Genomic DNA, 17,862 nt, shown 5'->3' with positions numbered 1-17,862 from the left:
AGAAATATATTTTTTTATATAGGTATAGTGGTTTTGATAATCATACATTAATTGGACACAATGAAACACAAGAACTGTAGTTATTTAGTTCAAATAAGCAATCTCAAATCATCGACAATACCACACGCAAGATAAACTATAATTTGTATTATATTACTACACCCACAAACATAATACACCAAGAACGCCCAAAAAGAACGAAGGTTGTTATTACTAGTTATTCTACCTTGAGTACAGTGCTGAATCAGTGCGTAGGGACCAACGAACTCCAAATTACTCTTGCTTATAAAATGTATTAAATACACACATATAAACATCACACAGTGTTATTAAATGGTATGAAAATATAATTAATTTCATAACAACACTTCTTCAGAAGTCACGTTTGCAATAAAAAATAATTATAGATTTTTTCATTCATTTTTGCTTATCGTATTTACTTCCTTGTGTAATACAATAGTAAAAATAATAATGTTTAAAATATCGCATTTATCATGTTCGTGTATTATTTTGGTTGTAGTGTTCTTTAGAAGAAAGTATCAAGGTATCTTAAAAAGTTTTTTTTAGTATATTTTTTTGTTGCATTATATACAATATCAAATCATGAAAATAATGCAACCTTATTGGGGTAAACCGTGCTGAGGATAATGAAAACATAAACACGGAGAAATTTTAAAACAGTATTATCCACATACAATACAATAAATTAATTAATTAATTTATTAATTACACATTAATTTCTCCCTGTATACCTATATATTATTTATTTAAAAAACTAAGATTCAATATTCATGCTTTGAGAGAAAATAAAACATTTATTCGTGGCTGAATAAATCTAACAAAATATTTGCTGGTCCACATTTCGTTGCGTTGTTTGCCCGTTTGAATTGCACGAATCGTTGTACATTAAAAAAACTGTCATCTCTAAATATATTACTATGCATAACTGAGACAAATCATACACCCTTATAACATTAAAATAGCTCATAAAAAATATATATATTTAGCAATTTCGATAGACTGACATAAAAATAATCGTGCGTCATTGCGTCATAAATAATATTTGCATATTATCATTATAAATAATTGAAAATCAATTTTGTAAGAAAAACTGTTTTTCATTTGATCATTCTTTGGATTTACTAGGATATGTAGGTACTACAAAACTGGATTTCTATTTTTAAAATCCGTCTGAAAAATTCCTTTCATTATAAAATTAACGCAATCGGCTTAATTCGCTAAAAAAAATAAAGAGTATAATATCAATCGAGAATAATGATTCATTATCCTGTTCAATACCTACATTAATATCCCGTTCAATACAAACTGCATGTATTGCCTCTATAAAACATTATTTGAAATGGATGCGATTTGTTCTAAACTGCTCTAATTAAACCATAATACAAAATTATGTTGATTACACTTAAGTGTGTTTGAACATTAGCCAAGATGATTTTATGGAGGAAATTGTAATGATTAAGGCATTCGAATATTAAGACGGTGCAGAAATTAATGACATGTACAGCGTGTAATATGCAGACGTAAAGCAGAACTGGAATCCGATAGGCTATGTTGGCACTACCTGCTCTAGACATTTCCATAAGTTGTGCAGTTAATGCCAATCATTACCAAGACCCCTGCGGGACGTGACTTTAAAGTAAGAAGATCTCCTCGAAACGTCAACTCTCATATCCATAGTAATTTCCAATACGTTTTCAAAGGCCCCGAACAAAAATATTTTAATCGTAACAAAGGTAATAACTAAAGTCATGAAATGGACTTTTTTAATATGCCTACCACTAGAATTTTTTGTTTTTTTTGTTTCTAAACATGAGTGTTTTTTATTTTTAAAATTTTTCCAAATTTTATTCAGCTTTTCAACGCATTTTTAGAAGCCCCGAATCAAAAAAATATCTTCGAAAAAAGGGAAAAAATTATCGCTAAACTTTTGATTCAATTATATATTTTAGTATTAAAAGGCTAATTAGTTCTAATTAATGTACCTAATATTCATAAAAGTCTTTAAATATAAAGATGTCAGTCAAAATTAAGCTAAAAATATATTTGTTACTATTTCTTTAATGCATTTTATTTACCAAACAAACTGAATTTATTTCAGCAGAGTCATCATTATTGAACAAACACTCTAATTTTACATACCTACTTTTTGTGTGATCATCAAGTTTAGTAACTTAAAACTGATTCTTCTACTGATTCTTGCCAGCTGCTGTTAGCATTGCTGTCTTAGATTGTTTTCTCATGGAAGAATAGAAATAGAAACTAGATTAGCACTGTAGTGCTTGTTGTAACTTACAATAATTTTAATGTAATGTTCTCGTTTGCGTCTACGTTTTCTCATTGAAATTATACGAAAAATATGTTTTGCGTCTGCACAAATATTATTAAAGAAGTGATCTCAGTGTAAAAATAAGACGTTGCAATAAAAACATATAAATTGTTTTTCCCATACCAATATTGATTATTCAACTATATCGTAAAAAAAGGTATCTACATAATGATGTATGTAGAAGAATATGTTACTTTTAAAATCTTTATTTTATAATATATACAAATCGACGCCGACGCTGGAAATGAAAAAATACCAAGCGACATGTGGTAACTTTACCGAAAAGCCAATTAATGATTATAATTTGTTTAATTAATAAAGAATCTCGTATTTATTTTGTAACTTTATGCATTAATGCATATATTTATATACTATTAAGCGCGTTGTACAGATGTTTATTGAAATACATGTTATTTATAATAATTTTTAATTTTAATTTTTGCTATTGTTAAATAACGTGCATGCTCACTTTACATTATGTCGTATCCCAACTCAACACAGGGATCTTGGAGTCCTAACTCATCCCCTAGCATGTTATTATTTTTTTTTGTAAAACGTAATCGTGTATTTGTAGAATAAATAAATAAAAATAAATAAATCACTGCAAAATAATACGAATGTGTGCGATTTTTTCATTGGCTAGAAAAAACACTTTAATCTGCTCTTCTGTAAAGTTTCCATACATCGCTTGATAACTTTTTCCTTTCCAGCGTCGATTTAACATACATAATTATACTGATATATTTTAAATTGAGTTGATAAATATCAAACGCCAGTCTGTCCACAATAATCCACCACAACGTCCATGTGGACCAACTAGCTTCTGAATTGAGTTATTTGACAGTGATTTCATTGTTATAATGAGGACATGTTTTAATTTAAATAGTGGTGAAATTATCATATTTTTTTCACTGCACTTTGTAAAACAAATGTCAAAAAAAAATTGGGTGGATCTTCAGGTGTTTTATATTTATTAACTCAATAAATATTTGTACGGATATTATTGATAGGCGAAGAAATTTTAATTTTTTTTGGTAACTTGTTATTATTACCTTTATTACTAAAAATAAAAACTTCTAATAACGATTTAATATCATACAAAACAGAACATTATTGATATTTTTATTAGAATTTGTATTGATTATATAATTAATTTCGACATTCAGTTACTGTACGTTATATTATGAGTAACATTAATTTTACTATCTGTAAATAATGCATTTAATGATCCCGTCTACTCTATTCTTTCGTTGATGTTTCTGTTTTTTTCTTTTTAAAAAATAGTAAATCAAAAGGTAGGTATAGCCCATTCACCTATTTAACAAAGTTTGCTTATTTGTGCGTGACCGAACGTTCGCGACCGAAGGAACACGAAACGAAATGTGGATAGTAACTTAGTGCACCGACAGGCACAACACATTGACATAGGCTAAAACTATTTTTTCACAAAAAAAAATAATAAATTAAACATCAATCTAACGAAATTTTATTTTTCACAGACACATTGAGCAACTCCGACTCTTCGGCCCAGCGAGAGAGCATAGGCAGCGGGTGCGAGTCGCAGCAGGCCGCAGTTCCTCCCTGCCACGGGAGCGGCGCGGGCGGCGGAGCGGGTAGCGGTGCGGGCAACGGAGCGGTCAGCGGCGCTGGCGGCGGCGCGGGCGGCGGTGCGGGCGGGGGCGGCGCCCGGCCCGGGGGCAGCCCCCCGCGGGAGGGCGCCCCGCCCCCCGGCCCGCCCGCCTTGCAGGACAAGCAATGGAACTACCCTGCCACGACGTTGGACCTCATGACAACAGGAGCAGCCTTCTGGCAAAACTACTCCGGTGAGATATATTATTCATCATTATTCACAAACACTCCACTACCTCACATCATTATTCACAAACACTCCACTACCTCACATCATTATTCACAAACACTCCACTACCTCACGTGATTTAAAAAAAAAAACATGTTTGTGATACCGGAAAGATTTATCGTATTAACAAAACATTGTAGACAAGTACTGGATTCTTTCCACTGAGAATTCATCCAAACTGATTAATAATTATTTCAGCATCGCGTCAAGACTAATCACCTTGTCTTTATACACCTAGATAGTTGACAAATTATCGAGATACGTTTCCATTGAAGTACCAATGCAGTTCTTCATGCATCATCACGTTCCGATAAGGGAATGTCTACCGTTTTTTTAAATATGAGAAACTTGACTTCTATTTATTTTATGAAGGAACAAAGACAGACAACTTGACATACATACCAACCTACAGTCATGGATTGTAATCCATATACGAAATATCTATTTAATATTGTTAAAACCGTCACCCTTGATGCAATGTTGTACAAACAATAATTTAATAAAAATACGAATGAACTATAGAAGGTAGAGAAACTAATCAAAAATATTTTATTTAAATATTAAAGCAAACTTAAATCGTAATAGAAAAATAGTTAGATAGTGAATAAAAAAGCAATAAAAGGCGCAGGGAAAAATATTTTTTTAAATTATAAATGATTTAAAAAATATATATTTTTAATTATTTTTGAATTCCCTTAGTAAATAACCAAAAAAAAATATTTCTTTCGCACTGTGCTTGTGAACCTTATTGTACTGCCTGCACATGCGATCTTTGCACAATGCACGAAAGCACATGGAAAAGTGCTCAACACAGCTCTAAACACAGCTTCTAAACACAGTTCTATATTGTATCACTTTATATTGTATTTTTAAAAATTTATGTTGTTTATATACGCATCTTCTTTTTTTATACCAACTTTACTTCTAAAGACTGTTCTATCTTTTGTTGTTTTATATTGTATTTTTTAAATTTAATGTTGTTTATTTTCACATATTTTATATAACGTTCATGCATGTAAAAGCCTTATGGGCGTGAAAAATAAATAAAATAATAAATAATAATAAATAACACTGAAGATGTCAGTTACGCAGTCGTATATTTACTTTTAAAATCTCCGTATATCTTTTGACATTATTTAAATATGTTCATATTAATTGATTTAAAATGCTTGCACATTTATTTTTAGTTTATTTATGCTGAATTAAAATACGTATTAAGATCTCACGTATCAATTTGCGCTGTATTTAGTGTTATTGCAATACCTTCCTTATACATCGTTAGATGCAGATTAAGAAATAGCAAATGACAGAGTAAATATTGTTTTCATATCCAATTCTTAAATATATCACTGAAATAAAACGTATGTAACAATAAAAACGTCAAGCACTAAACAAGTAACAGTAAACGTTCAAATATATTGAGGACTTTCTACACTAGATTAGAATAACATATGTGGATACTAACTGTATTCGAATTAATACATCCACTTGCTAGTTGGCAAAACTTTGTTCTTGAATATATTGGATTTTTTCTTTATTATTTGAATAATCTCTTTGTTCCGCTCGTAAATTCTCCCCTGCCGCCCAGGGGTGCAGCGAAGTAGGCGTCCCTCCCACCCAAGTAAGGAATTTTATTAAAAATTCGATTCGTACCCCATATCGCTCGCATAGCTTCATTGCAAATTGCTCAGACATACGGAACGGCGGCGAAGAGAGCTCATTTTATACCTCGGTAAGTTGAAATTGATTCCAGCTTATAATTGAACCACGGCTAGACATACGCGAGGGTTCGAGATGATTGGGAAATAATTCCAGCCTCTCCATCCATATTTACCAGACGAAAGCGATCAAAAACAAGAAATCTGTAAAACATAAAACACAGAATTTAATCCGCCATCCGTAGGGGATAATTGAGTCCGTATCGCGTCGAAAAGTGGATATTTTTGGGGAGCAAGATGCCCCGCGGGCTAAACCGTATGGATTTTTGCACATTCTCTAACTTTTTTTGCTTCTTCTTTTCCTTAACAATAAAGCAACGAATTTCTTAGTCTAGCCATGCTTAGGCTCGTCGGAACAAATTAACGGTTGTAATTATTTTGAATAAAGGATCTTTTATTCCGATTTCACAATATACCTGGAAATCTTTATCAATGTTTTTTAAAATCGGATCGATTGATACACTCGGATTATTGTCAGTGAATGCAAAATGATCTTATTTGAGCATTGTTATCACACGATGATAATTATGTCAGAGTCACGGTCGAAGGAATTCGTGGTAATCGAATAACACTTTTAAAAAACATTCCCTGCTGATGCCTAACAAATCACTAATAATAGTCAGCAATTTAATAGGATACTTCGCGCCCCTGGCTTCCTCTTTACCGAAGAGAGGTCCTGCGTTCCCTATATTGTGCGTCTAATAGTGTAAGTATGCATTGTTGCGGTTGCATCAGTATATAAATGGTTCCTATTGTTGTCTCTCGCTACCTGCGTCGTCCTTTTCTCATTCAGTTTTAATTTATTTTGCTACTGTATTGGGCCAACAAATTGATTTTTAGTCCTTCAACTGCTACCGTAATTATTTGCTGTTTTGATGATTGATTTTGGAAGTTTTATCATACTAACGAATTAAAAATTAATCGATAAGAATCGAACTCTCGTGTATTATGTGACATTGAGATTGCATTCTGGATCCGAAAGCTTTTAATCCATTTCAATCGAACCACGTGCCATCCGTTAAATAAAAAACTTACGTAAAAAAAAATTGCCAGCCACTGAACTACTCGTATTTTTACTTCAAAAAAGTTTTTCTTTAAATTAATTAAATGAAATGTTTTTTTAAATAAATATAATTACGAAACATCACTATTTTCATACTGACTTTAGTTATATCCACCGTCCGTCTATTTTAAACATAATCCGTTAACGCTCTAAAACTGTCGGGTATATTTCAATTAAACATTTAAACTGTTTGTAAACATCACAAACGGGACGTTAAACTATCTCATTGTTAATAGGGTCTAGGCCAATTGGCCGGCATATCTAAAGGTAAATTTCCTAGAATCTTCCCCTACGAAACCATCGGATCTCTTGTTCGCGGCACCACAGCGTAACGAATTATTCCTACAATCGAAGTTATTGTGAAAGACTATCGAGAAAACTGTCCCTAAACGAGCGGCAAGGAAGGCACTTTTTTGGCTCGCAGAAGAATGAAAATGGTCGTGAGGTTTTCACCGTCTTGAGTTGACTATTTCCAAACGTTCGGAATGCTGTTGGAAACTATTTTTTATCGGTAAAACCATCTTAAATTCGGGCATTCCATGACCGAACACATTTCAACACTTCATGTTGTATTTTGATAACTCAATCAGTTTAGTACTTATTACACGTAAATCATAAAGATCAACCAGAAGATATTTCCATCATCGTGTCTATTGTCTGTCACGATTTGTCCATTTGCCTCAATTATTTAGGATAATAATTACTTAACCGTTTAGGCTCTCTTTTACTAACGTTAATCGGTGAAAGTTTGTAAAACAAAACTCGGAAGAATGCTTTCTCGAGCAATAAAACAGATGATAAAAACTATATAAAAAATTGTGATCACGTTTTGAAATTACGTAGAATAAAGGGTCGTAATCAATACGGGTTTATGGTGCAGGGAATTCAGCGTAAGTACCTTTGTCTGTAGCTAACACAATTCGGGGTACTAGCAACGTAAGCTGGATGAATAGGTAATCACTTACTATACGGAGTACGGACCTCCGTGGTTAGTGAGGAACAATGGACCAATACCAACGATAATCCATACGAGAGGTGAGCTTTAGTTAGGAACCTTGACACTAATACACCTGCATGAATTATATCGGCCTGAAAACTATTCAAATCCTCGAGGATCTTCGCATACATAACTATGCAATATTAAGTGTATCACAAACCTAACGTGTTTGCGTCATATTTAATTAAATTGTAGAAATAATACTTGGTATTTTATCACACTAGAAAATCAGGCATGAGGTTTTAGGTTCGCAAGGTTGATGTGATAATTTCAAAGGTGTTTCTTCACTACAATACTTTCTGGGACTTGCGCATAATGTTCATGGTCTTACATACCTTCGTGTAACAAATTATCTATTGAAGCTGCAAGCAGTGTATCAATGCAGTGCCCTATGCCCCATTGAGTGCAGATAAAATAAATAATTATGAGAAAAGATTCATCTTTGTACGAAAATGCCTAGAAAAAAACAGGGAAATAAGGTTGAACTAGATTGCAAGCAAAATAATGTACCGAATCATTTAAGCGTAATCCACTATGGTTTTTTAACCTCTTCCTGCGATGGTAGACCAATAGTTTCAACGAGTATGTTTTAATTTAATTTTACTCAATGTTTCTTTCCTGTTTTGAAACAAAGGGATGAATATCGCCTAAAATATGTAGGAAGTAAAAATAGCGCATTGGAATATTAAAGGCTAAACCGCACCTTTCGACCACCTTCCTAAATGAAAGCAAAGCGTCAAACCGTACATTTAATTGTTTAGCCCGCGGAGATAATCTCGCCAGAGATAATGGCATTTCTCTCTCTCACTGCAAGAGATGAACTTCCAAATTAACTAGACTGAGCTCCATACCTTGCTAGAAACAGGGTTGCCGGAACCTGAGATTAGCTCTCCAACACTCACGATAAAAACTTCTATCTAATGCATAAATAAATATTGTATTCCTAATTTCTACGACAAACAAATTTCTGTTGGTAAATCTCATTTAATATTTTCTAGTAACATGAATACTACATATTATTTCAAATATTTCAATTCAGTTTATTCCCAAAATTTACTTTCATTCCCAACGGTTATTTTACTTGCTTAAAAAAATATTTGTTCATAAAGTAATTTTATTTATTAAATAATCCATAGTTAGAAATATATAATCGAGTTAAAATGTATTTCTCATTGCGAAATCCTATTCCGGACAAAACATTTTACAAGTTTTTTTGACAAAGAACAGTGTCAATTTCTCGAATAATAAAATTATATTATGAATCTTCAGAGTTAAAGTCGAAATTCCCTTATATTTCCGGCACCCAGTAAAAATATAAAAAAATCATCTTCTCATAAGCTACATATTGTGAGTAATTAAAATTTAAAAAAAATCATTTGTTGTAAAACACGTATTTTGAGTGATTAAAAAATAAGTGTTTTTAATTTAATTGTGTAACAATCAACCACAAAATTAGTGCAGCAAATTCAAATTTTACCTGTGATTCAATAACTGTGATTTTTATTTCGGCAAATTGAGTGAAAACATTGCATTCTAATTTTGAATGTAAAATATGCATTACCTATTTTTTCAAGTATGGGATAACCCTAGACACAACACTTTCCCCGGTTTGCTATCAGTCAGCTATGAACGGTGTCTATTTGCATTTACATCGGGGGAGTTTGTTGTGTGTATTAAATCTTATTTCAACTTGACTGTTCATAATTCCTTTTCGCTTTAAGGGTGGCTGATCCACCAAGGGCGGCTGTAAGCTTCTTGGGTATATTGCAAGACTAAAATTCTCATATCTAAAAAATATGCCTGCTCTTTAGAATGAGCTCATGTAAAATATTTAAACAATGTCATATAATCAATTACAAACACCGTTTACCTTTAGTCTTAAGTTATTTTATGCTTATGATGAATGTATTTTTCACGTTACAATTTAGTGCTTCCGTCTTATGAAATGAAGAAAATAGTTCTCTCAGACAACAGCTTTGTTTTAGTCACAAATTGATATTTTTGTTAAGGTACTTATTTCCTAGTTCTTTTAACACGCCATACCTAGAAGTCCAATTAAAAATAGGCTTTAGAAAAATTGACAACAATCACACTTTATGTTTAAAGTAAAAGATCAGTATTTTTTTATGATTAAATATGGTTATAAAAATACTGAGTTAAATTGTATTCCAATTTTATTTATCTTTTTCACTAGTGACCGGGTTTCGTCATGACCAACATAATCAGACTGGTGGGGGACTAACCAAATGATTATGTTATAAGTGCAACATCATTATCATTCCCTTTCCACACCTAATGGTGCATAGGGCACTGCATTGATGCACCAATCGCGGCGTGTATTAATCATTTTTGTTACACGGAGGTAAGATGATCAGTCTTTCGCTTCAGGTGCCAGTCCAGGGACTATGAAATATTCTAGTGTGATAACACCCTTTGAAATAAATATTTCATATCATCCAAGTCGGGAATCAAACCCGAGAGCTCTTGCATGGTAGACAAACGCGTAGACCATTACACTACGAGGCCGTGCAAGTGGAAAAGAGATGATTTTATTTATTTATGGGAAAAAAATAATTTAAATTAATCGGATTTAAGTATAATGTAATTAATTTAATTATGTGCATTTAAGTATAATTTAATTTTAAGTATATAATAAAAACAGATGTAAATACAATTAAATCAATGGAGTATTTTTATTATTATCGTTAAAATGCAGTTCCTTAAATGAATGTCAGAAGAGAAACTTAATCCATATTTTTTTTACTCTTTAGGCTATTACTTTGTTTAACATTAGAATTGCTTTAAAAATAATAAACGGTTTTTCTTACTGTAATATGCTATTATTTTTCAAGTGGTTTTTTATTGACTTTTATTTTTTGTCTTTAATTTCTTTTATTTTTGCTTCTTATCTGTTCTTTTTTAATTCTTTAAAATACAAATATATATTTTACTTTTTTAAAAATGTTTTTTGTATTTGAGCATGTTTCTGATTCTTATTTATTTAAATATGTTTTTTTTTATATACTATTAGTAAGTTTAGGTTTTTAGTTTTTTGATTATTTTTTATATTTTTTCAAATTACGAAAATACTGACTCAATGTTTTTAACTCAACTTTCTTACTTTGATTTTTATTTTAATTCAACTTTTGAACGACTTTAAGTTATGTTTTTTGTTTTCTTATTAAATAAAAATAATAAAATTGAAAGAAATATAATCAACATATTTATAGTAAACAAACAGGTATAGTGTATAAACTCAGAACCAATAACAGATTTCCACAAAGTATACAAAGTTAGGAAATAAAATATTATATAAATACAAATAAGTTTATACATATAAAAATGTTATTTTCATGTACTCGTATATATTTTTCAATAATTTAAGAAAATATATATTTTTTTAAAGAACAGTAAGTTATTGTATTTTGGGCGAGATTACGACAAGGATGCTTGAAAAGAGGAAAAGTAGGGGAAGAGAGATGTACATATTTATTTTTTTAATGTCTACTAAGTGCATTTTTAGTGTAAATTTTAAATCTGATAGTGATGTTTGTGAAGTCTATGTCTTTAAATTTTGTATTGTACACTGAAAAGTCCTACGAAAAAAACACATACGATGTTTTACTTATTGGTACATGAAACAGGTGGTACCGTCTACAAATCCTGGCTGGCACATGTTTGTTATTTATTATATATTTATTTATTTACTTACAAATTTATTGCAAAAAATATATATACATACTTAATAACAGGGAATCTATATAAAACCAATTAATGTAAAATGAAAACGGAGTGTTCTCTGTTTATGGTAGTCTCCATCTAACATGGCACAGCCTTTTCTAAGATGGAGATTTTCTATCTTTAGAGCATTAGTAGTCCTATACTAAACTAAGTAGTTCTGCACAGTCAACTATTCCTGTCATAATTTTGTGAAATAAAAACAGCTTTTTGATAACCCTTAATTTGAAATACCAAACATTTTATAAAAATGTTGAGTTTCAAAAGACACATTTTGAGCTTATTATAAAAAAGCATTTTTTTCAACCCTGGTGACAAACACGAAAATTCCCGGCAAAAACACCAGAAACGTTTATATCGCAGGCCCTGAGGTGTTTGGTATTTCTCGTTCTGCTTGCGTCTCCGAAATCGTATCCATTATACAAAGTGTTTTAGCTAGCGGATCTCGTTTGCATCCCACACTGCCCGAGGCCATAGACGGAGAAACGAATTGGTGACGAATTATTGTCACCCCTTGTTTACTGTGTAGTCGAGCAATGTTGGTTTTGATGGGTGCCATTTAGCGACACCTCTCCTAAAACAACAGCGCTAAGGAAATCCACCGAAGAAAAAACCATCTAGAAATTTTCAATTTAAATCACTGACAGATTTCAAAAGTTCACATTTTGATCATCTAGGCCATTTGTCGTGCCAGCGTGAAGCGTTAAATTATTTACAAATCAAAATTACTTTGCCGGCTGAGGTTTTTTTAAAAATATATTAAATAATATAGTCGAGTCTCCTAAGCCTTTATCACTCATTAATTCTAGATTTTCAGTAGCGCACACGTGAAACAAACGATGAAGTTAAAGTTCCTAAATGTTCTACAAATCTTATCCAATTTTTCCTTGAATGGAGTATTCCTAAAGTAAAATATAATCAATTGAAATTCTTTTAAGATAAGTTTAAAACATTAAAACAATAATCGCACTATTAAATGTACAATCACGTGATGCTTGTTGACAAACGTAAATAAAAAGCGCGCATTGTATTTTCCTCAAAAAAGTATTAATTACTAACAATATTTTGAATCCACAATCTTTAATGACAAGCATTAGATTTTATCAAGATATTTTTTGAGATATTCTTATAAAATTGTGGTCGAAAAAATATCAATAATATTATAATAGGTTGCTGTTCATTTTAATTTTAAAACATGATTGAAATATTATGATGAAATTTATATAAACATAAATGTATTATTCAATCAAATCAATCAAAGTTTCATTTATTATTTTCCAATTAGTCAGACTTTTTTTTCATTTATTAATAAGCAAATAGTTATTTTCTCAATACTTTATGTCACTTCAGTACTAACCGCATAATATAAATTTCATATTTTTAAAAGAAAGTAATACTGAAATCTTGGTTCGAATAATACTAAAAATTGCCATTGACCGACAAAAAATCAAAAATAGCTCCCATCGATGATTGTGCGTATTTTTATAATGAAGAACGTAATCAACTACCACCGACGCTACCGGTTCGACCGTGTAACGAATCTTCTTGTTTTGAATCTATATTTGGCAAAAGTCATTTAAAACTGGAAATAAAGAATCATAATAGTGGATTCTTTGCGCATCGAAGGTTTACCTGCTTACAAATTCATCCCTGGCGCCTAGAGGTTGGTGGGATAAATAGATAAGATTGTTTCGTTTGAATCAGCCTTTTAGAGGGCAACAACAGAACGATTTTGGCTTTCTCATGGTGACAGGGGGTAGGACGCAAGACCTACCCTTCTGAGCCCCCGCCTACACCTCCTCCACCCCGTTAAAGTCGTTTTGCTTTACAGAACTTTATTCAATTTCACGCAACGATGGCTGCTTATTACAATTTACAATTTAGTATAAAGCGAAATATTTTTTTGATGCCTAGAATGCTCGTTTTCCCTTACTCTTCTCTCACTTCAAAATCCGTTTCAGCAAATATCATTTCGCTATTTTTTTTACGTGTCGGGTAATAAATTAAATTCACTTAAATAAAATTTTATAATATCCATAGAAATATTAAAATTTTCCCACTATGAACACATCGTGTTTATTTGTTATGTTTGAGCTAAGTGATGAAAACCGTATCATTATTTTTATTAAATGCTCTAGCAGACACAGAATGAAAAATCAAACGGACTTCTTAAAAAGTGTACCTTAGGTATTAGAGAAATTTTTGAAATTTTTTTTCAATTTTTTATTTTATTTAAAAATGCATTTTTAAAACGTGTTTACAAACACGTTACTAGTTTTTAATAGTGATGAAATAATGCGTACTAGAATTTAATGAAGTAGATTGTAATAAAAAAATAATGAAACTTCGCCATTACATAGTTTTTAATCAAACTTGGGACATTGAGTATTACGGAATCAAAATCATTAATCCACTGTTCGTTTAAACAAATTTTTATTTCATTCGGTAAAATCAATTAGTAAATATCTGCCCCACCACAGTACATAAGTACACTAAGGGAATGTATATTTTGTTTTTATTTTTTGTGTAATATAAATTATATATGCGTAAGTATACAGAAAAGAATTAAATATATGTATAAAGTTTTAAACTACGAGTAAATACTATTTTCATGTTTTTTAATTTTCTATTTGTATGTATTTTATGTTTTGAAAAAATAATAAAAAGTGTATTGTAAGTGTCCTCACACAGGTTACCCCAGTGAGGCCATATTGTTTTTAATATTCCATTTTTTATATGATGCAAAAATGAACAAATAAATCAACATAATTACTACTACTACTACTACCATCACGCCATTTCCCCTTAGGGGTTGGCAGAGAGAATGGATCGCCACACACGTCTATCCTGGCATACAATCCTAGCCTCTTCCACATTCATACATCTTGTCATACATGCCCTTCGGTTCTGTCAGCTTTTGACATGACCAGACTTAAGATTTTGGTTTATTTGATCATGCCACGTCTTCCTTGGTCGTCTTCGTCTAACGTTGCCGTTCATTTTTGCCATATATACTTGTTTTACCATTATCTCGTCGTCCATTCGTTCTACGTGACCAAACCATCTCAGAGACCCTTTTTTAATCTTATCAATCTTACTTGTCTCAGATTTACACTCTCGCCTGATTTCATCATTTGTAACCCTGTCATAAATTGATTTCCCACACATTCGTCTAAGAGATCGCATTTCAACCGCGTTCACTCGGCTTGCATCCTTCCTCTGCCAGTTCCAAGTTTCACTTCCATACACAAGTGTTGGGACTAAAACTCCGTTGTGCACTGCCAGTTTAGCTTCGATTGACATATTTTTATTAGAAATTACTGTGCTTAGTGCTCCGTTCATTTTGTTGCCCGCATTCACTCTTCTTTCAACATCTTTTTCTACTCTTCCATCTCTTGAAAACATGCTTCCCAGATACACAAATTCTTCTACTTGCTCGAAACATTCGTTGTTTGCATTTATTATGCAGTCACTTACCTCACTATCCCTTTCAAATACCATCACTTTTGACTTACTTTCGTTCATCGCCAATATCAATAATAATACAATAATAAAGTATGAAAGAGTAATGAGAATATCTTTTCGTATGTAGTATTTATGGATTCACAACAATACAATTACTATTAAATTGATTATTTAAATATCGTAAACGAAAGAACAACGCTTGCTTTGAAACAAGTTTGAATTATGAGAATCCATTTGAAATAGGAATCTAATAAAAGTGCCCTTCGTAAACGACTCCTTAAAAGAGTTTACATATTTCTTTTGTTCCGAGATCCCCAAAGGATTTAAGTAGGTAGCGGGTGTTTGAACGTTAAAATTACCCCCTTTTTGCATTACAACTCAATCGGAATAAAATGATCTTCTTTTCTTTGTGTTTTCTAATATTTTCCCGCGCATTTGTTTCCATCGAAATTATAAAGCCCCTCTTTCCGAGGCCCTTCGCTTAATTCAAATTTCCGAAACAAAGTTTCAACTCTGCTTTCTGTGTTTTAATATATTTTTCTTCACATTTCTATTACCTGTCCATGCATTGGGGCGTATTTCATTTTCAAAGTTTCTCTTTAAAAAGTCGTAAACAAGATGGTCTGTACCCGGAATGAGTTCACGATAACTTTTTCAATAACTCGGAATATACTGAAGGTTTTTAAATCAAATTAATTTTGGTAAAAATTTAAGTACGTGTAGATACCTGCTTTTACTAACAAAAATAAACGGAATTTAAAATTAAAAACGGCATTTGTTGCCAGAGCGCAGAAGTATTAGGTTTTTTGGGTGATAGATAAAAAAGTTTTTTAAGAATTATTTAAATTACTTCACGTATGATGTTCGTGAATTTATTAAAAAAGCCAAAAGATGTTTTAAAATTCAACGTAGCAAAATTAGAATGCTAAGCGTATATTTTCCTGTTCAAATATTTAGTAAACTTGATATTTATTAAATAATATTTATTTTTAGTATTCTTTAAAAATACGCCTGTTTTCACTTCCCATTATGTTGTATCCTTACTCAACACAGGGCTTTTGACCTCGTAGAGTTAAAGATTCGTTTTTATTATTTCGTCATTTTTGTCATTTGAATAAATAAATCAATCAAATTTTTATTTATGAAACTTTTTATTAATCATATCGCCCGTTGAGAATTATAGTGGTCAACTCCAAAACTGTTCTTGAGATGTAGTTGATCCGAGTAAGACTACTAAATTCCACAAGAATGACCCCCATTTTACGTACGTAAGTGATAAAGGTATATTAAGTAATTAAAATAAAAACGAAGAAAAAAGTTTACAAGGCCAGTCGTCGCCCTATTGATTAAGTTTATAGTTTTATAAAATTTTGACACGCTGTTTTCTCCATATTTCGAATTTTTAACTGACGCCACTTCTGAACATGCGATATTGTATATTGTGGTATTAAACTGTACACATATTTTTACAAGATAGAAAGAAGATCTAAAAGAGAAGAAGAAAGAGCTGAAACTCAAAATAAGACAACAGTAGATAAGGAACTCCAATTGGAGTAGGGGCCAATGTAAGGCCTTATGCACCACTGGTTGCGGATAAGAAAATGATGATGAATTTGATAGTTTACATTATGCAAGAAGCAGTATTTCAAACCAAACAATAATATAGTTTTAGCCCTGTAATTGCCTAGATTTCTATTTTTCTGAACTTTTATTTTAAATTTTATATTATTATAATTTACTCTTAATGTTTTATTTGTTCTATGGTCAGGTGGATATATAATACGATTCTGCGTGTTAAAAAGAATCATAATCCTGGACAAGCATTTTTGACTCGACGGCTGCTCTAAGGTCGAAATTTTGAAAGAACAAATCGAGTCGAGATAAGTCAACCTCGTAATGTATTGGTTGGCGCATTCGCCTTCTATGCGATTCCTGGCAAAGTCGACGTGAAATATTTGTTTAAGTAGAGAACGCTGTAATAGTTCTCTGTCCCTGGAAGACTTATTACCTTACCTTTCGTGAAACAAAAATGATCTAGCTACACTGCGATTGGAGTGAAAATACAGTGCTCTATGCAAAACTAACTATAGATAGAGAAATTACGTCATAGTACCCTATTTTAATAAAAAAATTCTGTTGTTTCAGAGTCACTAGCCCAGGAGATTGAGATGGAGAGGAAGAGTCGTGCACAGGCGCTGGACCGTGACGTCAAGAGTCCGCTGGGAGACAGGGCGGGGTACTACAAGAGCTCCGTCCTGTTCAGCAGCGCCACTTAGCTCGGGGCCGCCCAGCGCGGGCCGCCCAGCCCGTCCGCCGCACCTGACCACAGGAAACCGCTCATCAGCGTCAAGCCAGAGTTCCGAGAGACGCCCGGACACTGAAGAACACATGACTTGAAAGCCTAAAAACACAACTTAAACTATCAATAATTGCACAAACTACAAATACCATCAAGATAGAACTGAAAATGCCTTGCTGAATGATGTCTGCCATTCTAAAAACGGAAATATATATAAACAGACAAAAATATCCAATAAGTATGCAGCTACCTCTGGTGCGAAGTGAACTGTTATCAAGTAGAAATGGTTAAGTTAGCTTCATGGCCAGACAATACGGATGAATCACGGAGACTCGAAAGACAAGCAATTTACCCATCTATATCCAGCAATATACCCA

The 17,862-nt window shown here is 32.1% G+C and overlaps 1 protein-coding gene across 7 annotated transcripts in view; it reads left to right on the top strand.

Annotated features, from left to right (window-relative positions):
* dac (dachshund family transcription factor) overlaps nt 1–17,593 on the top strand; it is a 377,714-nt gene extending 360,121 nt beyond the window's left edge. For all 7 annotated transcript variants that reach the window (XM_088224353.1, XM_088224357.1, XM_088224355.1 and 4 more), the window contains 2 exons: nt 3,847–4,170; nt 17,332–17,593. In XM_088224353.1, coding sequence (XP_088080479.1) covers nt 3,847–4,170; nt 17,332–17,462 — 455 coding nt within the window. In that variant the 3' untranslated portion in view covers nt 17,463–17,593. The remainder of the gene's footprint in view (nt 1–3,846; nt 4,171–17,331) is intronic.
* The last annotated feature ends 269 nt before the right edge of the window (nt 17,594–17,862 follow it).

The sequence above is a fragment of the Micrasema longulum genome, unplaced genomic scaffold (assembly GCF_059751315.1).
Source record: "Micrasema longulum isolate JH-2025_06_02 unplaced genomic scaffold, ASM5975131v1 h1tg000280l, whole genome shotgun sequence".
Classification (NCBI taxonomy): domain Eukaryota; kingdom Metazoa; phylum Arthropoda; class Insecta; order Trichoptera; family Brachycentridae; genus Micrasema; species Micrasema longulum.
The sequence above is the reverse complement of the archived record's forward strand: the minus strand, read 5'-3'. Positions and strand labels throughout refer to the sequence as shown.